This window comes from Mya arenaria, chromosome 7 (genome assembly GCF_026914265.1).
Source record: "Mya arenaria isolate MELC-2E11 chromosome 7, ASM2691426v1".
Lineage (NCBI taxonomy): Eukaryota > Metazoa > Mollusca > Bivalvia > Myida > Myidae > Mya > Mya arenaria.
The window spans coordinates 31,181,770-31,207,509 of NC_069128.1; the positions used below are offsets into that span (position 1 = coordinate 31,181,770).

The 25,740-nt window shown below is 34.8% G+C and overlaps 1 protein-coding gene across 1 annotated transcript in view; it reads left to right on the top strand.

Annotated features, from left to right (window-relative positions):
• The first annotated feature begins 10,259 nt into the window (after positions 1–10,259).
• Positions 10,260–25,740, top strand: part of LOC128239797 (dipeptidyl peptidase 4-like) — a 61,084-nt gene continuing 45,603 nt past the window's right edge. Inside the window, exon 1 of the mRNA XM_052956230.1 lies at positions 10,260–10,508. Coding sequence (XP_052812190.1) covers positions 10,416–10,508 — 93 coding nt within the window. The 5' untranslated portion in view covers positions 10,260–10,415. The remainder of the gene's footprint in view (positions 10,509–25,740) is intronic.

Consider the following 25,740-nt stretch of genomic DNA (forward strand, 5'->3'; position numbering starts at 1 on the left):
ATAGTACATTCTTATTTGAAAATTGTCCTTCATATGTAAATGTTTTCTGTTCTCTAATTCCTCTGTGTAGATTAAACTCATATTGAATAGCGTACAGTTTGTTATGATATTGTTGTAATTTCAAATTGCGCTTTGATTTTAATAGCGCGACGTCATTTCATCAATGGTATTCATGGCCAGCACTTATTGCCAATTACGCTTTTTGACCAATGATTGTAGAAGTGCATACTATTTCACAAATTTTATAACGGGATAGTTACATATTTTTATTCGTGCAATCTGTAAGAAAACAGGTGGACACTCTTATAAATCACTCATAAATTCTTGAAAAGCATACATACATACCTTCCTGTGATCATGCAACATGAACATCACTCGGAACAATGCGATCAACCCTTAAATGGTATGATACTAATGCATTAAAACCTACTGGACAAACCTAAGCAGCCAAACACTGACTGTTTTTGTGTTAAAAATCACACTTTGCAGGCCGAAGCAATTATAGACAAGCATTTACTTTAAAGAAGTCGATGTAAAAATCTCGATGGATAACGCATAATCACGTTCAACTGCTTGCTAAAGGTTAAAAACCCGTCTTATTTGAACTGCACATTACACTGACACTGAAAAATAACAATTTTGGATGTACCACTAATAAGATTGACAGTCCTCAACAGACACAACTGAGAAAGCTTACGCGATGCATTGATTTCAAAAGCGATTGAAACCTTTTATTTTTATTTTGGGTGTGACTGTCCTAGTTTGACCAGTTTGAAAATACCTCTTCATCGGAGCAAAATTGCAATGTTAACATGTTACTGATTTCTGAACATTTCAGGGACGGCTTGCTCATTCACAAAACAAGTATATAACATCCAGATAAACACATGCTATTATGATCATAACTGAGGATGTACAATACTCGTCATTTAAAGAGAGAATAAATGCGATTAAAATAGACATTAAGGACAATGAGGTTAACTGACCCCTGAAGGAAATTAATCTTCAAAGACTTAAACATGTAAGAGACCGTAAACGGAGAATCTCTGATGCTTGGATTGTCTTGTTAGAATGAAAAAAACGGAAGTCTTTGTTCAGCAATGTTTATTATATACATTCGCCTAGTCCCTTTATAGATGAAACTTGACGTACACATCGAACAACACGCAATAAGTAATGACGTCATTATTTATATCGATATTGCGCTCCGAATTGATTAGCGCGACGTCATTTAACAAATTATATACCATGTACTAAATATCAGCTATTATTTACACACAAGTATGTTGGGGTTACAGTCCTTTAAGAACAAATACTATCTTGCAGGGGATATTCTTTAAGTTTAATCGTCATGGATGATTATTTAAGATGTAAGTATAGGTATTGATCGCATTTTCTCTTGCGTCTGTGCTGTATGAACGCAATAGGGCAAGCTCGCGCGCTTCATGGATTCGCTGACTTGCCCTATTGCGTTCATATAGCAGACACGCAAGAAAAAAACGACATATCCGTAAATATTCATGATCATTACTGAGGATGTATAATAATGAGGTTTTACAAAGTAACAGAATTGTATATGCTGTGCAAAACAGAGCAAAACGCCAGAAGATGTGCCCATTGAAAGGAAATTATGTATCAAAGAGGCAGACTGCAATTTCAAAGGAACAGTTGCCTTCACTTCAAATAAAAGGGATCCATATGATTGGATTGATCTGGATTATTCCGTGGCATTGTTCCTTGCTATAAATCTCCTGAATTCTTGATCAAGGCATGTTTATTTGTCCCTTAGTTAATAATCATCTTGTCTTTATGTGACACTGGTGACCAAACGTGATGTAAGAAAGTTTTGATTAGGTCCCTGGTGACATGACCTTGTTAACTATCATAATGATGAGAAGAAAAATTGCGTTATTTGCACTGCATTTAAATCCAGGTCCTAATCCACCGGTTTTTTTCCTGAAAAAAAAATGATAAAAAGTTTCTACTTACTGTTTTGACGGCTTTCTAAATGGTTGTAAACAAAACAAGATATTTGTTGTATTACATTTAACTTTTTCAACCGATATAAGTTCTTTAAAGTTCTGAATGTTTGCATTTGCCAGTTATATCTATTGACACATAATATTCGTAAATCATTATAATAATAATAATGGATATATATATATATATAAGCGGAGATGAAGTTTGTCCTTGAGAAACTTCACGCATATGATATTTTCGTTCATATTTTGGTATAATTTTTGGTTTATGCCATCTGCCAATTTTCAATTTTAATTAATATGAAGCAACAGGTAATCGTGTATATGTTGTAATTCCTTAGTTTGTATTGTGGTATTCGAATCAAGTGGGGTTTGTTTTTCCAGATTCATATTTACGAGGCGGGATCTTATTTTAAAAAGAAATGCATGGGAGACGAATATTACATCTCGGATCTAAATTCATTTATTATGTGCATGACTGTACATTTCACAAGCAAGATCTTATGGACCAGGCTCCTGTTTTTTTAAATAGCTTTGTCATCAAATTAAATTGTTTAAGTGTCATACTTCTTTGTGATTTATTTGTTTGAGCTAACATGTTGTCAGCTTCTGCATTGGGAACAAAGTCAGTGAAATAACAATGCTCAATTCACTCATTTAATTCTATGATTTTCCATAAAAATCCATTGATCAAACAGAGCCTTGGTTTTTTATGTCCATCACTTGCTTATTGGATAACTACAACAGTGCTACGATATCGTTGTACAGTTAAATTAGACAGCATTTTATCACCAATTTATATGAAATTGGGCCGATTTTTATGAGCTTCATTGCAATTCAAAATATTGTTTACAACATCTATTTTTAACAGGCTTATATATTTAGATGAACACGTACAAATGAAACAAGTGCCTCAAACGTTGTAAGTAATTCTGAAATAAGAATGTATACAACTTTTAGTTACAAAGCAGTTTAAATTTCAAAGTTAACAATGGTGACGTTGGCGTGGTTGTTAACTCTAACAAAGTTCTGACCAATCGGAACAATGCCTCATAAAAAACACACTTTTAATTAAAAATAGGTATGGCCTAATAATCGATCTAAATTTGATGTCAAATTCTTATAGTAAAGTTTATTTTTAATTGTTGCATTAACAGCTTGTTAATAGGGATGTTTTTTATTTAGAAACTGAATAAAAAAGAAAATATTAAGAATACAAATTTAGACAGTGTGCGCTGACTAATTAAAAGAACATAAAATGATACTCAGGATGAAATGATGTGCCAAATAGTTATTTGCAAGCACCTTATGTTACGTCATATAGACAATGCTATGACGTATAATAACACAAGTGTGACAAGTCCGCTATGACAGAATAATAGCAAAGAGCTTAAAAATAACATTCAAGATTTCAGTTTAAGCAATAGGCAGGTGCTGTTTTTGTAACATTCATTAATTCTGCATTTGTTCAAGATTTATGAGGACGTTGGTTTTGTCACATTTATTGTGAACAGTGATTTGTTTCATATTTTGTTTGATTTCTTTGGCTTTTTCGGTTGATTTCCTTAATGGGCAATTGTCGGTGATCATTCTTTACAATCACGACGCAGGGTAGGTGACATATTTGTTCTATCCAGTCAGGGAAATAGCTGCAAATCTAATTTTATAAAGCACGGAGATAACTAATTCCGTGAATAAAGAAAAGTTAGTATTCAGTTCACAAAAGGTTAAAAATGGATTATGAGAGATTAGACGGGGAAGCATTGAAGAAGTTCAATAAAAGGTGCAGAAGCCTAAAGAGGCCAGCATGCCTCGATAGGAGGAAGATACGAGATCCCCAGATGGTGATTATTAGGAACAAATACACAAAGGAGATAGTGGATCATGAGGTTGGTCATGTGTGATGTTTTTGAAAATGTGTAGCTCACAGTCTGGTAAATTATCTGTCATTGTAAATTGGAGAATAACGGTTAAATATTTCTTATAGCGGATTAGATTCTACCAACATTTTTGGACGAGTATGGGCGGTATTGAGTCTAGTGCATTCTTGTTTGAAAACTGTCCTTCATATGTAAATATTTCCTATTCTCTTATTCTACTCTGACGTTCATATTGTATGACATTGGTTAAATTCGTCATGTGTGATGTTCTGGAAAAAATTGTATTTCGCAGTTATTGCGTAAATAGTGTTATATTTCATATAACGGGGGATTGGTTGGTGTCTCTTATGCGGTCATATGGAAAATCTTCTTTGAAGTGTTATTGGGGACATGGTATAATAATTCTTATAGTGGTTTTGGTCGTAAGAAAATTGGAGGACGGGTTTGTTAAAGTCTTGTTCGGTCTTATTTGATTTTTTTTTCATATGTAAATGGTATAGTAATAAAGCCATGCCATATTATTGAAGCGTCATAGGGCGGTTCAGAATAAAACATTATATTAAATTTAAAAATAAACAAAGAAACTTGATTTTATAGAGGTCGACTGTTAGGTTAAAAACACTTTGATTAAAAAAATTGAACGTCTCTTTGTCAATATTATAAATCTTACAATTTGACTTTCAATTTTCTAAATGTGTGGACCTGAGAAAAGACTCCTTATAAAACAGACGAAATTAAGTATTCATGAATATTACTGAAAGAGTATAAATATCACCATGTTTTCAAGAAAAAAAAGTTTAAATGCAATTGCAAGCTGACATAAAATGCAAAAAGATATCCCCTTGAAGGAAATTATTCTTCAAAGAGACAAACTACAAGTTCAAAGAGACAGTTTCATTTTCTTCGAACATGAACATCTCAGAGTATCGATTGACTGGAAGAAAATGTCCCGCTCAATTGTCAAGCCATGCTTATTTATTCCTTATTTCAAAACATAAAAGCATACAATTTGTGAACAGATAAAAACAATAAAGTTAACAAATGTTTGTTTTTAATTAATAGCTACGTGGCCATATTTTTCTCTGTTTAAAAGTGCCAAAATATCGCTCATATTTTTAAATTTGTAGACAAATCATAAGCTGTTGTTTTTTGTTTTGTTTTGAACATCAAATTGAAATGAGTTTAGCATAATAATTAGGGATGCAAACGAATGGCAAAATTGATATTCGAATATTCGGTAATTCTTTCGATCGAATATTTGAATATTCGATTACCGAAATACATATTTTAGAAGATGAAGTAAACTACCATTTTACCACTGCAATTTTACCATACTTTGTCGTAGCCAGTACGCGCGGCGGACCCTGTTTTTCCCCAACTGAGCCTTCGAAATTCTCCATTTTTAGGAAGAAAAAAGCAATACATTATTAACAGACAAACAACAAAATCAAATATTTTCAATTCCGCCGCCTTTATATTTTTAAACAATGTGAAAGTAGATGGATTCCTTGTCAATTAATAATTCATAAAAATGATTTCGCGTCAACCTATACTGTGCGTATTTAACACGTGTCTTATCCATGAGGTCCAAGATGGCATGACATGATTTAAAGCAATGGGGTTAATGGTTCCAGCTTGAATGGAAACGTCATGAGGCAAAATCTGAGTGACATTGACATCCTCGAGAGTAGGGTATTACCTCCCGGATCAAAATTCAGGAGAAAGTGCTGAAGCAGTAGCCCTAATATTTAATTATTTTTGAACATGGGGTATTTGTGTTTTAGTTTTGTTGTATTGTAAAGTTGAATATTTCTAGTTTGTTTTTGTTTGGCCTTTGTGCTAATTTTGTTGAACATTAGGGTTACTTGTATTTCAGATTCCATTGTTTCATTATCAGTTGTAGGTTGCGAAAAATGTAATTGTTTCATGAAACAGACACTTTTTGTATGAATTTCTCAAGCTCAAGCGTACATGCTATGACTATCTGCGTTCTTTGAATACACTTGGAAATTTGGAAAACGACACTCAAATAACGAACTCTCAATAAAACGGAGGCACACTCGATATAAGAAGCTGATTACTTCTTCAAAATATCAATAGTTTTTTTAGCAATACTTTATGTATCTTCCATTACATTTCTTGTTTCATACAACAAATACAACTCAAACATATTGGTTCTTTAATAGCGGTTTGTTGTCACCTTATCTCAAAATATTATACCTCACATAAATTTGTCCCTTCTTTGTATATATAAACTCGATCGGTCCGTATATCACTGTATTTTGATTAAAATACAGTTTTGTGACGTCACCGGTCCATATTATATTTTTGGCCCGTCCGGACCTCGCCAAAAATGTGATATGGACCGCTGACGTAATACATTTGGTAAGTGCGGCTTGCTATTTTCACAACGGCGAAAAGTTGTGGCAAGAAAACATTATTAGCTTTGCTCAATAAAACACATTTAAATCGCCGCTTTAAAAATATTGAATTGTTGTGAAAAATGTTCGATATAATATAAGAAATATAACACACCACTTCACGCCATATGACATTATATGGACCGGTCAGTCAGCCCCCGAAGGTCCATAAACACCTTCGGTGGCTGACTGGCCGGTCCATATAATGCCATATGCCCCTGAGTGGTGTGTTATATTTCTTAATTATAGTATAACTACCGTTGAACACGTAATCAACAAACAACTAAATGATACGACAACCACAAGATCAGTTCAACAGACATCCATTATCGTTGACTGCTTTAATAGAAATTATTGTTTAGCCAATTAAACCGCTCATTCTGAAGAAATGTAAACCACTATTTAATTTGATAGGAAACAGTGTCAATGATAATGTCTCAGTTTCCAATTCCTAAACGAGTAATAATTAGTATTTTTGGTTGTATGAGAGAAAAAGCGTTGCTCAACATAAGGTTAATGATTGACAATCAGTATACATTACATATTTGTTCTCATTTAATTGGCAGTATTATCCGTTTATGAGGTTTCTTAGTGCCCTTTTGTGTTATCTGGGTTTTTATTATAAACTGTACCTATCTAGCTTATCTCCTGTCGGTCATCAATAATTACCCGTTAAGAATTGGAAAACAAATGTGATCTGTATAATTACGGTTTTTAATCGAGCACTTTATAGGACATAGTTTAGTGACGTATATAGATGTATAAATGTTCCTATATAGTTGGAAATCATCCTATTGTATTAGCATTAATATAAAACCATTATTTAACTGATTTTTTTAACTTTATGACATTTCCTTTTTACTGAAACTCGAAATGTTTCATTAATTTGAATCTTTATAGTGTCATTTAAATGTAGTAACATTGTCCTCGCCTAGTGTTTTAATATTATAAGTTAATAACATATATACCGGAAATTATATACGATACCCTCACATGTATACTCATTTGCATGGTTCAGTATGCAGTTGCAATGAATATCGCAAATGCAATTAAGGTTGTTGTTGCTGTTGTTGTTGTTGTTGTTGTTGTTGCTGCTGCTGCTGCTGTTGTTGTTGTTGTTGTAAAAACAACATATATACGGTATAACGGTACGTTACCTGAGAGCGATGCCTCTCAATTTTGATTCAGGTCATTGCTCAAGAAAGGAGCGCTCTTATAAAACGCTAGGTAGGATGGTGTGAATCTCTTAGTCCGCCCGGTTAGCTCAGTCGGTAGAGCGTTGGACTGTTAATCGGCCAACCCGAGTTCGATTCCCGGGCGGACCAGGTCACTCCTGTTGTGATTGGTTATGAAATCCTTTCTACGACCATTCGCACTGTACCACTGCCCCTGGCATGTACAGAAGTTGTCAGTTCCTTGCAGAAGTGAAGGCACCTAGGTACTGGTTCACCGCCCAGGATAGGTGTGCGGTGGTTGAACTGTCACTCTGGGACCCTTCAATGTGCTCACGCCGGGACCCGGAGTATAAACTACTAACACCACCATGTGAATCTCTTAACTTAAGCAAAACGCCGCTTGTGAATTACAAAAGGCATTGATATCATATTAGATACTCTTACTGTCTACGAAAAGGCTTGCTCACTTCGCACGCTTTAACCTTTATTATTAAGAAATAACCTGTTAATGTGTTCCACCTGTTACTTGTCAATTGCGAATATAATGAATATTTAAAACCGAAATTCTAAGAAATCGTGGGACACTCACACATATTTAATAATAAATTAAACATAACAATAAATGTGAGATCAAACAAGTGTGCAGCCAAATATAGGAAGTTTAGATTATGAAAGAGCACCCTTGTATGACTGTCAAAATACTAATTTGACAAAATACGGGCTTAATTTTAAAGTGTCTAGAAAAATAACTGAAACCAATAGCAGTTGTTGAAAATTTGTTAAATTTAGCAATTTGTAGAAGTTCTTAATTAGACACCCGCATTAGAGTTCTTTATTATAATATCGTTGCAATAGCATCTTCTTAGTTATATAGGTATACTTTTCCAAAGGTTGAATTAATTCATCTAAGGGTATTCGTGTATTTCTAAATGTATTATGGTTTGTACTGTATTATAATGAAACTTTGCGTCATTTTACAGTCATTATTTTATTTTTTCATTTGCTTCCCGGTGATTTATAGAGTAGTAAATAGTAATATAAAAATGATATTTCACTGTTTCAATCTGCGAAATAACATTTCGATTTTTTTCACTGTTTTGAAATTTGAACCCACTCTAACTTCAAAATCAAACATCATCGCGCATGTTGGACACAATTTCAATGACGTCATTTCCGAAATGAGGTTACGATCGTATACAATTTGACGCACTTGTCTGAAAATCTATAATTTAATGTCATTTTATATCCTTTTAGGCATATAATGTAAAGAACAATTTATGGTTTCAGTGTAAGATGACAATGTATTTCATCAGTTGATATCTAACTCGTGGCTACTCCTCTCGTGAAATATACCTTTTGGTAATCGTTCGGTGAAACATATTACGATATAACCCTGAAAAAAATATATAATATTTTTTAAACAATCCTTCTAATCACTACCGCTAACTGATTTAAGTGATTTAAGTGATCGGGCGTCGGAAACAAAACAAACATCAATACCAATAATATCTGTCATGTGTTCCCGTTCCGGATAGAAAAATCCGACCTGAGGGCACCTGCGTTGCCGGGTAACGAGGCTTGGTTACATGTAGTGTTTAATAGAAGAAATTGAAAGTATTACGTCACAGCGCGTGACTCATCTGGCATGGGGGGATGCCAGATGGAGTTTTCCAGCACGGCTGAATTCACCGGAAATGCCTATTCGGTGTGCTAGAATGATTTAACTTGATAGGTCAAAGCAAAACAATGTTGTAGAAGATAGGCAGGTGGGTTTCGATATCAAGGATGCCTAAAAATGTTCATTGGAAATTTGGGTACCAACCACACTTTCAGTTGAAAACTGTTAATCGGTTCATTGTTCGGGGTACCATTTCCAATTTCACGAGAACACTTAATTCAAATTCAAATTCAATCAATTGTCTTTCAATTACTGTAACGGATATTTAAGCAATAAAATGTGTGAATGCCTTGTAATTTCTCTTAAAACGCTGGAATCATTTCCGATAGTTTGTTTTTTTGCTTAACGAATAGAGCATTGACCAAATTGAAAGTGCTAAAAATGATCTACGAAATGCGAAATGAACTACATGAAATGAGCTAGTGTATCTTTTCTTTTAATTCCAACTGTTTTAAAGTTTTCGTGCGACTAGATTGTAGGCATGTTTTATGACGTTCGAACCTCTTCTTTTGAAAACTATACATATTTTCTCGTCATTATATCATATGTTTATATACATGTTTTTGACAAGTTGCATTACACATGCATGTCATATTTACTTATGAATAAAAGCTGTTATCATATAAAAACAGTGTTTAATCCGCTTAATTAAACCTTCGTTTGCTGCGGCGATTTTCTAATGACTAGTACCAGACATTGACAATTTGTTATAAGAACGTTTTTTCAAGATATATATATACATCGCAAAATATATAATCCTTTTAAAAAAAATACATGTATAGTCATAGCGATGGAAACGAAAGTGCATGTTAATTCAATTTTCATGTTCATGTATCAAATATTATAATGTTTATAATATAAAATATGAATACTTCTTTTTTGAAAAATATTTTGTACATTTAACTAATGTTTTAGCGTTACAGCTCAACAGTCATAATTTAACTTATAATTGGATTGTCAGGGAAAATAAAAAAATAAAATTGCATTGATTTGCTAATCAAAATATTATACTTGTTTGTTAAAAGTATGGAGTGTTATACACTAAGTCATCGTCATAGCCTACTGCACCTGCACATTTGAGGCATATAAAGAGGAAGTTTTATGGCTAATATAATGCGCTACTTAAAGCTGTTTATACCGGTAATGGATAGTCTTTAAACGTCTAGTGTGTGAATCGTGAATTCGATTCATATTTGTGTAAAATAAGATCATAACTTGAAAGTTAACGTTAGTTTTAAAGATCCTTATAATGGATTCAGGAGCTCTTTTTTGAAATCGTTATAATGGATTCAGGAAGAGTTGAAGGAATTTCGAACACATCGTTTAGTGATGGTTTAACTAAAGAGATAGCTGAACCACTTCACGAAGAAGATCATGTATGTTTTTCGTAATATCGATAAACTCATTGTTATTGCTTTAAATGACACACTTACTAGTATTATTGTTATTAGACAAACTATTGCTCTGGTTCGTGGGTTTGGTTTCGTTTTTGATGTATTTTTTTCTTAAAGTGACACTCTTATTCAAAATCAATAGATGCACATGTTTAACAAACATCAATTTTGACTGATAAGCCTTTAACTACTTACTAAATAATGAATTTATGGAAAACATGTTTAACTGATAACAATATTGTAACCGTGTATTTAATAGCTGAAAACGCACAAATATCAAATAATTGATGAATGCTAAAGATTTACTGTGAATAATTATCGTCTCATAGGGTAGAAATACCGTGTTTTCTGCACATTTCTTTCAAATTAAACTCGGTATCCTTCATAAGAACCATTGTTTTTGGCATTAATTCACCTTTTATGGTATATCTAAACAAATGTATTAATTGTGGTAAAAATCTTATTTAGGTGTAATAGTGCATCTTTAAATGACACACTTCCTAGTATGATTGTTATTAAACAAACGAAGGCTCTGGTTTGTTGGTTTGGGTTTCGTTTTTCATATATATTTTCTTTTCTTAAGGCTAGGCTATTGCATAAGCAATACTCAAAAGTTATAATTTTACCTTTTTTGTAAACTGATATTGAAAGTGGACAAAATTCATAAAATAAGCGTCCTATTTCAAAGCTGCACTCTCACAGATTTACCATTTTTACAACTTTTTTAAGTTTTGCCTTGGAAATAGCAAATTTTTGCGTAAAATTCTGCAAACCAATGATATATGATTGCTGACAAAAAATCAGATCGTAGATTTTCATATTTCCGTTCGGAATCGATCTATTTTTTTGTCAGCAGTCTTATATAACTGGTTTACATGGAATTTCGCAAACATTGGCTCGTTCCAAAACAAAAAATAAAATAGTTGTCAAAACGTTCAATCTGTGAGAGTGCAGCTTCCAACGGGCACATTTAAGATGCATGCCAAGCATTTTTGTGCATTATTGTTCTTAACTCGTTGACTTTTAAATGATTAAATAAAACAAGCATATGATTTGTATACAGAGAAAACAATATCAGTTTTTATATAAATAAATATAATAGATTTGTTTCCATTAATAGCTACGTGGCCACAATCTCCCTGGTTAGAAAAGCGCCAAAATATTGGTAATACTTTGATTATATAATAGTTAGATGGCATGAAGTAACATTTTAATAATTTAGAATAGGCGTAGTGAGCGTGACGACCGAGCTCTTCTTAATCATTTAAATAGTACTTCAGGTCACCCAACTGTCTTAAAATACACTCTCATTGGCTGACACATTGTCTTTGCAAAATTTGACGCAGGAAGTGTGTATCGGATAAGTGCTAGCAGGCGGACACTTAAACAACCGCGAAAGTTGAAATTTTTAATGACTGGGTCTAGTACTTAATGATTGCTTATATGCAATTCTGATTCTGTAAATCAGTGTATGTGTATTAAATCAGTGTATGTGTATCACGTGATACATGACGTCATAAATGAACCGTCGGAAAGCAATATTTTGCTTCAAATTAAGACTTTAAACAAAGATAACTTTATTCACCATTTTAAATGAAACATGGCGCAGTCTACGCCGCTAACGGAGCCCCGTCTTCAGTTTGTTTTTTAGACTCTTAAAACACTTCGACAAACCCTTTCACAAAACCTAATCAAACTACGGTAATAAAACGAAGGTGGAGCTCTTTGAGCGGCATAGACTGGCATTTGTTTCATTCAAGATGGTGAAGAAAAAGACAAGTTATCATTTATCGTTTTAAGTCATCATTGGATGCAAAATATTGCATTCCGACGTAGCATTTATGACCTAATTTATCACGTGGTTTACACACACTGTAAATGTAGGATGTATTCTAAATATGAATAACTATACTTCGAAACTAAAGATTGTAACTTATTGATCGTCATAGCTTACTGCACCTGTACTTTTGAAGCACGTCAACAGGATGTAATTTGTTATGCTACTTAAAGCTGTATAAACGTGCATATTCCATAAACGTTTAGAGTGCGATTCATTGATATCATTTGTTTAAATTTGAATTATTAACTGAGCTTAATATTAAATTCTAAAATCGTTTTGAATTCAGTATTGATTTAGGCAAGGATGAAGGATTTTCAAATGCAGCGTTTGATGGTGGTTTAAAAGAAGACATCTAGCTCTGAAGTTCTTCAGGAAGTAAAATTTGGTTTTTGTTTTCAAAATAACGTTAGTCTAAGTGTTACAGTAACTGTTTTAAAGGATATAGTTTTATTATGATAAAACAGATTTATAAACTGGTATTTTACTTTTTAATTTCGTTTTGGATATGCATTTCTGTAAGCTGTTATATAAGCAATGTTAACTCGAAAATCGTAATGGTGAAGACTAGAAAATCGTTGTGGTATACGACTATACCCCCAGCAGAGCTATTGAAAAAGTGTCTTCTTACTGTCGTAAGCGGACCTTGCACGAGAATTTCGAGTAACCCCACTAACCGATACATTGTATTTAGAAAGGCCATACTAATAATCTGATGTTTTTCTCCCACGTCAGATAAGTAGATCCATTAATTTAACCATGCTAGAAATTCTTATCTTGCCCACGGGCGAAGATAAAATGCCCGTATGGAACTTCTTTTAATGGTCACCACATTGTAATTACCTCCCTTGTTGAAGACTGTCATCTGTAGCGCATCATGGAAATCTTGTCTGGTGGCTATATTTAGAACGCGAGTTAATTATTTCTCGCTTCAAATGTCACCAGAAAACAGATTTCACGCACCTTTCAGGAAATAATGCTTCACTCTTTTTAGAACTATTTAAAGACCGATCAGACCATTTACATACTCTGAATCACTGCACGAATATCCATGACAACCACGAATTATCGCATATCCGTACGCAATTATTTTCACTAAGCACAAAAGAGTTCCGGCAAAAAAAATACATTTTTACTTAATTTTGCTTAACTGAGGTGGGAGAAAAAGCATCTACCATAGCTGCTCGTGTAAGATAGGTTCATCCCGACCCTCGCGCAGGGTGTTTTGCGGAAACTCGGTAAACCTCGTTCCCGCAAAACACCCTACGCTCGGGTCGGAATGAACCTATCTTACACTCTCGGCCATGGAAGATACTTATAATCTTTCTGAAAAATATTCCTAGTTATCTATTTACAAATCTGTATTTATTTATTTATGAATGCATTTATCTGCTCACTAATATATGCAATACACTTACCGTCGTATGTATCGGAATTATACGCGTTTTTTCCTTGTACTGTATCTTTTAAATATATAGAGGGTGACATACATTTCGATACGGTTACATTACTTAAAGATACTGGAACTGAGACTTTAAACATAAAAGGTATTTGTGGTTAATTTGAAATAAATGAATTAATATTACTATTGTTTCTATGCTAAAGCAGTACAAACATATTATGTTCTAACATGATTTGGGATTATTTATTGCAAATATCTAAAATTTACTTAAGATGCATCTGTAATACGGGCCCTGTTGTACTTCTAACATTCTTCTCAAAATACAGTCCAGCTTGTTATTCAAGCCACTGTATTCTTGGTAATTGTTGAGTATATAATCTTGTGAATTTTGTTATAAATAACATAATGCTCATTTTTGATAATAAATACCATTGGAATTGTAATAATTACTTTGAATTTCTTTTCTCATATATTCTCCTGTTTTATTATCTTTCCTCTTAAAAACTGACAGAGTATAGAATATCCATTATTCATCCAAAGCTTGTGTCACATTTACTGTATAACTTAAAACGTTAAACCTTTAGTTTATAATTGTTATTATTACAACACCTGGTATTTGTATGCCCAAAAGAGAAGTATATAGTTATCTGATCATCTGTCGGTTCATCCGTCCATTCCAACGGTTTCCGATCAATATCTGAAGAATGCTTAGGCTTAGGATTCTTAAACTTTGTAGGCAAGTTGAACATGACCGGCAAATTAAGCCTTTTGATTGTGAGGTCAGTTGGTCAAAGGTCAATGTCGTGATGACCTTCAGATTACCTTCAGCTGAAAATCGGTTTCCGATCAATATAAGAAGAACGCTTTGGCACTGGGACCTTAAACTTTCTGGGTAGATTGGTCATGGCCATTTAATGAAATATATTGAAAAGGTCAATGATTCTAAGATCAGGAACGTAGAGATCTTCAGTTGAAAATCGATTTACATTCAATACCTCGAGAACGCTTTGGCTCAGTGACCTTAAACTTGGTAGAATGATTGGTCATAACCAGCACAGGCAGAAGCAATAAAGCAAGATGTACAAGTAAGAATGCACAAATGTACAGATCAAGCTGGTGTAACCTTAAGAAGAATGATATGGCCCGGGGACCTCTTGTTTGCAGGTTGGACATGTTTAGCAGATGAATAGTATTGCTTTTGAGGTATGTGGGTCAAATGTCAATGTCGTTGTGACCAGAAGCAGAAAATACGCAATTTTCTATCAATAATTTAAAAAAAAAACCGCTTGATTAGACCTAAATAATTAGAACTTGGAAGAGATTCATCAAACATGACCAGCAAGCTTAGTTGTCGTCAGTTGATCAAAGGCCAAGGTCTTGGTTACATTGATATCATTCAAAAACATTCGAGGAATCTTTGATGCTTTGCAACAAAATTAGTCTTGTGTTCATTCGGGTTAAAAATACATTTCGCTGCTGCCCACTTATACTGCTCATGACCTATCGGGCATGGAAAGCATAAATAATGTTATCATATATATACAGTATTTGGTCTGTCATGTCAAGCACTTTTATCTTATATGATGAAATTATAGTCTTTGCTTGAGAGCACTTGTACGTTATAGCGAAAAGACAAATATCTATATATCATTCTTTTCTCCATACTTGAATATTTACAAATAGTAGAAATACATACTATGACTTTTGTACGCTTCTGTTTCGGTCAATATGTAGTTTTGCTTACGGCTATTAATCGAGGACGGTAATCAACAAAACTCACTAGCGGATTTAGATATGGGCGCTTCCGGCGCGCGCCCCCTCTAAAATCGTCAAAGTTTACTTTTTATGTCAATTTAGGAGATAAAAAATAATAAAATACGCATATAATGCATCATTTCCAACTACAAATTGTTATTTTTTCTTGATTGCTTAACCCCAATCCATATGCAAACAGTTTATGCCATATACTTTCGGTTCAGAGGGAGGGGTGCATGTCAAAAGGTTGCGCCCCTAAGTTACGCCCCCTCTAACGTTGATTCCTGGATCCGCCCCTGAAACTACATTTAGAATATAACCTATATTTTTTGCCAATGGAATTGCAGATAAGCAATCATAAAGTACAAGTCTGTATCATTAAATATTTCACCTTTTGCGGGTGTTTTAAGGTCCGCCTATTGTCATTTATCCGATAAACTTTCACTGCGTCAGATTTTGTGTTTACAATTTGCCAGCTAATGAGGTCGTGTTCTAAGTCACTTATATGGCCTGAAGTAATATCTTAATCATTAAGATTTTACTACATGTCATCTAACTATTACATGAATCAAACAGAAAAATGTTAATTAATTTGCAAATACAGTAATGTACATGTTATAGAATGTTTACATCCAAAAGAATCAGCGGCCAATCTAACTTGAGTGAACACAGGTAATTAAACTTATATAAAGTGAACCTGAGCTATTCGATGTACAATGATGTGACCTTCAAACGCCTGCTAACTCCATAATATTTTGACATAGAGGAAAAACATCAAAATATTTAAGAAATGAATTACGTGATTCGTGTCAATTTTGGGATATGAACGCAGTTGGGCTGATTCAAGTATAGTGTGTCCGAAGGACTCCATAAATGCATTATTTAATGAGTAGCGAAAGGTTTTTCACTCAAAATAATGTTTGTAATACATGCGTATGTTTTGATTTTAAATACGAGTGTTTCATAAAGTAGTTTCAAGCGCGACATACTAGAAGCTTAAAGATATGTAATAGCATTGATACTTTATGTAAATTAAGTTCATGATGTATTCACGAGCAGGAGTAATCTGCCGATGGTGTGGGTTTTACGTCATCTTATTTTACTATAATTTTACTATTACATGTAATTCTTTGAGATATTTTAGTTTATTGTAACACTGAAAAAATCAACCACAAATTTACCAGTATCTTCTTTACCTAAAGTAGCTGCAACTCAACACATTAAAACCTTCTACAAATCAATGCACCGGTCAATTGTAAAAACGGTCCCCAGGTCCTGGGGTTGAACGGGGGAATGGGCCGTGTTTTTACCTTCCAGTTGGTCCGGAAGTGTCAATTGAATGCGGTGGTTTTGTTTTCGCACCGAAAATAGCGGGATATGGTCCTTACCTAGGATGTCCCCGGGGTGCGAAGGCATTTGTCCCCGTAGCGGTTTGTGTCGGGGATTTTACCAAGGATTGGCTGGACCGAAAGTCAAAGTCACCGCTATTCCTGGGAGGGGAGGGGCATTGTAACATTTGACTAGTGTACGAACTTAAAGTGTTATAACGCTTAGGCCTAAACAAAAATATGTCCATTTCGGGTAACCCGACCCTACCTATGAAAATGCGCCGACCCTTACTATTTTTTCCGTTTCTGAGCAAAAAAAATATTCGTTAGCGAATAGAGAGTTACGAAGGGCGGAAAATGCAGATTTTAATCAGAATTATTGTTTATATGATAAAACAAAGTCAGGCAATGACAGTAATGTAGGAAAGACTGCCATGTGCAAGAAAACACTCTGAACTTACGACAGATTTTGAAAAAAAAAATAATAAAAAAGATAAAAAAATCCCTACCTACCCTACCTAGAAATTTTGGGAAGGTTACCCGAACCAAACAAATTTTTTTGGCCTTACTATAAATGCTATTCATGTGTATGCCATTGACAGTCATGTATGAACATGTTCATTGGTATACTTACCACACATAAATACAAATGATGTTTCTTTCAAATAATAATAATAACTTAAAAACTGCAGATTATGTTAACGTTGATACAGATGATATTTATAAATTGGAACATCAATATCCACCATCATTAAATGTGCAAATCCGCTTTTACTTGTACAACTGATCCAAGTGTTATATAGAAGGCTGCAGTTGTTGTATTGCTTTTTTTTATCCAATCTTAGGCCACAACAAATTGATCATTTGTTCGTCGGATTTGCCGCACCTAAAATTCGAAAAACGAAAAAAAAAAAAAAAAAACACTTTTTTTTTTGCGCCCGCACTTACTATTTGGCCGCGCATATTATTTATTTTTTTACTTCTGAATTTCCTCTATTTTCTGAAGTTTTTTTTACTTAAAATTTGAACCTGCAACGTCGACTTCGCCTTTTTTTGAAGGTATTTCCATGCTTTACATTCTCCGCGAGCAAACTTTCCTCGTGTCAGGACAAAATCAGGCCCGGGTAACCGCAAAACAGCCGATATTTGTTGACAGTCTTTTTTGTCGGGAATATTTTGCAGGACGCACCATTGTTATCTATTTCCGGTATTAATTTGCAGGATACTTTCAGTTTTCGTTAATGTAAAATGCACATTTTTAATTGAAAATCAGTGTCATAGTCAATGGATTATAGTCTTCAGTATACAACAACAGTTTCACAGCGTCGAAGGCAATAATTATTTATGTGTGTTTTAAGTAATTCATTGTTTTGTACTCAAAATTCAGTGTTAAATAATAACTAAATCAGATTTTGAGTGCAAAACTTATATTAAAATACACGGACACTCGACTTACAACAAATGAACATGTTTTCGTGAGTTATTTTTTAAATTCTAAAATGCATTTCTCAGTTTTATACTCGTAATTGATAAAAATAAAAGGACTTGTAAATGTTTCAGAAACAGTCTGTATTTATGCACCATTCAATTGTAACCATGACCCCCCCCCCCATAACCGGGGGTATACCGGAGATAGCCGGTGAAATGGGCCGTGTTTTCACCTTCCAGGTGGCCCCGCAGTGCCGTTGGTTTTACACGGGGTTGGCTGGACCGAAAGTCAAAGTCCCCGCTATTCCCCGGACCATGGGGGTCGTGGTTACAATTGACTAGTGCATTACACATACATGTACATGTACAGTATAAAAATAGCATCAGTAAAATCAGAAAATAAAACCTTTTATAAGTAAAATGACTGTTTTAATTTTCTCAATTCTTTGTTCTTATCCATTTGTTTTGTTTGATCGATTTGTAGTAAAGTGGCCTGTTATTAAAGTGGCCTGTTTCTTACGGGCATTGAAGCTATGGAGGGTGTCATGGTAAAGGCGAGGTCTTGAAAGGGAAACATCTTTATTCCACCACCTGCTCTAATATAATGACCGGTGCCACATTTGCAGATTTGTTTAATACTGTTTCAATTGTGTTGTCCCGCAATTTAATCGGCAGTGTCTTAAGTAATAGTAAAGCACTGGATCTTATTGCCATTTGTTATATATTGAGACAGATTTTCATGTGATACAATCAAAACCGTTTCATTTATATTTAAACTAAGAACCTGTGTTTGCAATTAAAAAAGCATTTCTTGACATATTGCATGATAAATTTAGTAAGAAATAAACTTTTTAATTTTTATTTTATTTTTCGCCTTGCGCTCGCCTCTGAATTGCCTTAAATTTAAAAAAAGAGTATTTTAATTTTTTTTTCGCTCGCTCGCTCCTACTTTTTCGGGGCAAAATCCGTAGAACAAATGATCAATTTGTTGTGGCCTTATGTTTATTCTGCAAAAGTCGTAAACCACCCACAGAGTATCTAATATATTTGTTTGTTGTTTGTGTTTATTTTATTTTTACCTTTAATTATGGGATGTCAATATTTTTTTTTAATCTATCGTATATTTAATTTGAAGAATCTGCAGTCAGACTATAAAGATTGTAATAATATTTTTTAGTATTTTAATTAAAACTATGCAAGTATACAAAATATAATATCGAACACTAAGCTAGTTAAGCGTTATTACTTATAAGTGTCCACTTAGCGAAATAAAATGCTTATGCAGCATTTCCTCCGCATTAAACAATTAACTTTGGTTAATACATACTGATAACCTCTAGTTGATATTACCTAACCACTGTAATTATTCCCCAGGGGTTGTTATATCTTTATCAATCCAGGCGCGTGTAGTTTGGTCAAAATTTGGATTACGCAGGTAGATGAAGGACACATTAATAACCCCTTCGCCCCTTACCCCACCCCCCCCCCTCCCCTTCGGGTTTAATTTCAGATTCGGAGGTTTTGGTATGACAAAAACTTTGGCCTGCCAAAATTTCATTTCGCAACTGCGTGTTTGTGTATAGGCAGCTACGCGTCTGAACTCTTTTAGGCCAATAAAAGGAAATGCTAGATTGTCATCCATTTTTTTAAATGGGGCGGGGTGTGACTTTTAAGTTGACTGTTTGACCGTTAAATTTGTGTTTATGTTCTTTTTTATTGCATAAAGGACCGTAATTATATTTGAGTTTTAGACGAACGGCGATCGTAACAAATTTGCTTTTTTTCACGTGAATGTAAAACATGGACACGGAAAGTATGAATTGACGCTGCTTTTTTAGTCAACAAAATTTAAGGGGCAAGGGAAAAAGAGTATGGGAGGGGGGGTGCGGGAGGGATGACAATCTAGCATTTTATCTATAGCCGCCTTAGTAGTAAAGATTACCTAATAGTCCACCCATGTATACTGAATGAAAAAGTTGCGATGTAAAATTAACAATTTTAGAATCATACAAGTGACCTCACAGCCTCCTATCACTTATGCAACTGATATTACAAGCGTTATCTAAATGCAAATAAACAACACTTACATTAAAGTAATAATTATCGGCCTGGTAAGCTATTGTAAAAGACGTATTGCTAGATATCTTGAAGATACGTGAGATATGTTCATTTTACGTAAATGGGCACAGATAAGACGATCGTTGGAATACTAGCAACTCAAACTTGTTTAAGCAATAAAATACCATCTCGTGTAAATAGAAAGGCTAAATGTGATAGACTTAAGAGCAGCTGTTATCGGGGGGTTCATATATTTTAAGCTAGTACTTTAACGCCTGTGTATGCACAGACACTTGCCAGCAGACGTTCATTGTGCTGGTTGGAGATGTTGTGTATATATTGTATTTGATTTGAAAGAAAGTTGGAAAGTTTTGTGTGTTTTTTTACATCAAAATGGCTAATGACAAGGATGAAGGATTTTCGAATGCAGCTTTTGAAGTTGGTACTTCGCAACCGAAAACTGAAGGGAAAGGGAATGTCAAAGTAATGTTTTAACTCTACCTTCATTTATAAAACACATCACAATTGCGTAGTAAAATTGGCAATTGTTTTTGAAAGGATTTGCACATAAATACCACAACAAAATAAGATAGATGTATTTAGAATTCATGTAAAGCTTTCGTTTTGTTTTATTACTTTATTTCATACCAGACAATAAGGCTGTATATAATTGAAACAGCTATTATTTTGTATCTCTGTATTTCGTCAGGGAATATTATATTATTAGTAGTAGTAATATGTTAACATTTTCCATGTAAAGAACCAAACGTAACCAGAATTCCTTTGTCAATGTTTTTACAGACTTTTAGGACAAAAAGTCTTAGGAATGAATAAAACTCAAATAATAGTATTTAGTGGTTCTAGAATAATAAATACCGCCGTTGGTCCCATACTAAGGTCTGGTTAGGTAGGCTACAGTGTTGCACCTATTATAAGGTGCAAGAAATATTTGTTTTTCTTTCCGCTTCCCGACCTACCCTTTTCTGACCGGCTCTTATTTTGTAATGACTATTCGACCCCCACCCCACCCTCCCCCCCTCCCCCCAAAAAAGAAACGTTATTTTTTTTCTTAATGTATATGCATCTCTTCGGTAGCTTATTGATTCGGTTGGACGCTTGTGACTTCGATTGAAATGCGCTGTATTAACTTTTAAAGGGACTGTACACCAGATTGGCACCAAAAAAAGTTGTTTATTTCTGTAACGAATCTCAGGACAATTATTTAATAAAATGTTTTACTCTTTGATATCATAATTGTAAAAAAACATACCAAAATGTAAACAAAAAATCGAGTCGGAGACCTGGGTTGGAACCGGTTTCGCCAACATTGCAGTCCAGTGTCGTATCAACTGTGCTACGAAGGATCACTCTGGCAATCTGGTGTACAGTCCCTTTAAAGTTGTACTGTGTCTTGAAAAGGCGAGGGGATATAGTAATGGTAGGCGCGATTCCGTGTGTGTGTGTGTGCGTGCGTGCGTCCGTCCGTCCCACATTCATTTCTTTTCATCTCCTCTTACATTTCTCATGCGATTTCTACCAAACTTTCACAGATTGATGATCATAAAGAGAAGCAGCGCATATTTTCTGGCTTTTGGGATTCGACCATTTTTGAAAGAGTTACTGCCCTTTGCTTATTTTACATTTAAAATTGGTTTCTTCGCAACTCCTCTTACGTTTTTCATGCGATTTCTACCAAACTTTCACAGATTGATGATCATAAAGTGACGCAGCGCATAATGTCTGGCTTTCGCGATTCGACTATTTTTGAAAGAGTTACTGCCCTTTGCTTATTTTACATTTAAAATTGGTTTCTTAGCAACTCCTCTTACGTTTTTCATGCGATTTCTACCAAACTGTCACAGATTGATGTCTATATAGTGATGCAGCGCATATTGTCGGGCTTTCGCGATTCGGCCATTTTTGAAAGAGTTATTGCCCTTTTCTTGCATTTGAAATTGGTGTCTTCACAACTCCTCTTACATTTTGTATGCAATTTCTACCAAACTTTCACAGATTGATGACTATATAGTGACGCAGCGCATATTGCCGGGCTTTCGCGATTCGGCCATTTTTGAAAGAGTTATTGCCCTTTTCTTACATTTGAAATTGGTGTCTTCACAACTCTTCTTACATTTTTCATGCAATTTCTACCAAACTTTCACAGATTGATGACTATATAGTGACACAGCGCATAATGTCTGGCTTTCGCGATTCGACCATTTTTGAAAGAGTTATTGCCCTTTCTTTATTTTACATTTGAAATTGGTGTCTTCGCAACTCCTTACATTTATGGCTATATAGTGACACAGCGCATATTGTCAGGCTTTTGCAATTTGACCTTTTTTGAAAGAGTTATTGCCCTTTCTTAATTTTACGCATTTCTTATGTTCCTGAGAAACTACCCAGGGGGGAGAATCGAGCTTAACCTTAGCATTCAAACAAGATGGCGGCGCCCATGTAAAAGGTGAGTTTTTCGGCGATTTAAAATTTTGGAAGCCAGTTTAGACACTGGCATATTGTGAAAAACCTGCTAGAGAAAATTCCACACCCATTGGTACTTAGATCTCCATGAAACATGCTGTAGTTTTGTCAAACATTCGGACATCGGCATCGACTCGAGAGGAAAACGAACTAAAAGGCACGGCTAAGGTTAGGATCCCTCGATAATATTGGCCTGTTTTGACGATTAGCAACACTATTCATGATTGTTGTGTCAATTGGTGCAATAAAAATGTGTATTGATCAAAAGTTATCCGTCTAGAAACCCGTAATGACGTATTTGCTTCAAAATTAGTATTTATGCACAATGCTAAGGAGCAGCGCACGCAAATAAGTGGCTAAGGTTAGGTGTCATTTATTGAGAGAGGCGTTCATTACCTACGGTAATTTTGTTTCCTGTTTGTATCAGTTCTTTCTGAGAGATTAAAGGTTTCCGTAACACTGTGCGACATCATCATTATCCAGATGAGGTATTTTGAAACTGCCAAATCTGATTTCGCTGTGTTTTCATCTAGATACAGTTGAGAAAAAACTACAGTGACGCGATGTTGTGGATGAAAATCGTCTATTTTGTAGTTTTTGGTGTACCTGTTTAAATTTGAGGATGCATTAAAACAAGTAATAAAGAAATATTCACATTCATATTTAATCAATCGTTACCAGAAGCGAAACTGATCGCACTTAATTAGTACTTAAATTGTCAACGGTAGATCGGTCTTGTCAAAAATGTTGACAAAATATTGTAATGATGATAAAGGTTTAAAGTAGATGAATGATGTTTCCTGTATACTCGTATTTGAAAATAATGTCTGGCTCGATCAAACATAGTTTAAACGGTTGCTGGCATAGGACGAATACTTTACAGGTTGTTAAATAGGGCCGATCTAGAACTGTTATGTTTGTTGTGTCACTAAACCCTAGTTTCTCCTGACATGATAATACTCTATTGTTTAGATCTTCATTTGTGATTTAAGACAGTCTTGCTGTACGTAAACGCAAACATGGCTAACGCTATTTAGCAACCCGAGACACAGCAGGATCCAGATGGCTCAAGACCACAGTTATCTGCCCCCCCCGTTGACCCAAGACCACAGTTATCTGCCCCCCGTTGACCAAGATCCGGATGTGAATACAGAAAAAAGAGTGCTTGTGTTCAAGTATCAATATTTTATTAAAATTGAATGAAAAAGAAGCAAAAAATGTTCTTTTTGCAGAGAACTTGACTGAATTTGACACTCTATTGCAGAAATTGATAGTATTCAATGTAAATATTGGAAAAATCATAGCTTGTGGAAGTCTGAAAATTAGTTGTTTGTAGCCGATTGACTCCCTGGCGGAAGGGTTATGTATTTGAACTCAATTTTGACAGTCGGGTCAATGGTCAACATGGTGTTTTCTTGTGATTATATTTTGTGTCTTGAATTGTTCTAGAGATGCCATGTTCTTGTTTTTCAATTGGGGTGTGTATAAAGTCAAAAGCCAGGTTAGTGTCTATATGAAACATATAGTAAAAATAACTGTGGTCTCACGCCAGATAATAAGATTCTAAACTTGTCTCGGAGGCAGAATCGGTAAATGCCACAAGTCGAGGGAGTGAACTGAATCTCCTTAGACCGAGCCTGGTACTGAACTGTTTTCCTCTGGCAGATTTGGCAAAATTAGTTCAAGGTCGGCATTATCCATTGATGAACTTTCCGCATCTGTCTGGCATTCAGGAGACGGTCCAAATAGAGGACGGGCGACATTCACTTTTTTCTTTGCAGGTGAAAAATGCCGAGCTGTGTATAACGGGCTCTTGTAGGGAGACTTAATTGGTGTTTTGGTCCATTTGCGCTTAGAAACATTTGATAGATTTAATACATCGCAAGTATATACCTGATGTCCGAAACCGTCGATGTTTTGTTTTTCTGGTATACCGCCCAAGAGACAACTTCTGGCGCACCATCTTTTACTTGTGTTTACACTGCAAAGAAAAAAGACACGTTTTAACTTATGAGGTTTGGTAACTTTTTTATAGTGTTACATACAAATAAATTTAAAAGGTGGTCTAGGAAGATTAATATTATTTGTTCAAGAGTCTGTTTATTAGATCATTAAGAACCTTCTACTTAAACATTACGGTTCAAAACAGACGATTTTCATCCACAACATCGCGTCACTGTAGTTTTTTCTCAACTGTATCTAGATGAAAACACAGCGAAATCAGATTTGGCAGTTTCAAAATACCTCATCTGGATAATGATGATGTCGCACAGTGTTACGGAAACCTTTAATCTCTCAGAAAGAACAGATACAAACAGGAAACAAAATTACCGTAGGTAATGAACGCCTCTCTCAATAAATGACACCTAACCTTAGCCACTTATTTGCGTGCACTGCTCCTTAGCATTGTGCATAAATACTAATTTTGAAGCAAATACGTCATTACGGGTTTCTAGACGGATAACTTTTGATCAATACACATTTATATTGCACCAACTTGACACAACAATCATGAATAGTGTTGCTAATCGTCAAAACAGGCCAATATTATCGAGGGATCCTAACCTTAGCCTTGCCTTTTAGTTCGTTTTCCTCTCGAGTCGATGCCGATGTCCGAATGTTTGACAAAACTACAGCATGTTTCATGGAGATCCAAGTACCAATGGGTGTGGAATTTTCTCTAGCAGGTTTTTTACAATATGCCAGTGTCTAAACTGGCTCCCAAAATTTTAAATCGCCGAAAAACTCACCTTTTACATGGGCGCCGCCATCTTGTTTGAATGCTAAGGTTAAGCTCGATTCTCCCCCCCTGCTACCCTTATCATTGATTAGCTTTCGTTACAAAAATGTCCCCATGAGGCTGGGGATATAGCTGTCTGTGACCGCTCTTGTTTAAATAGTAAACAAACACTGCACCGCGGGTTT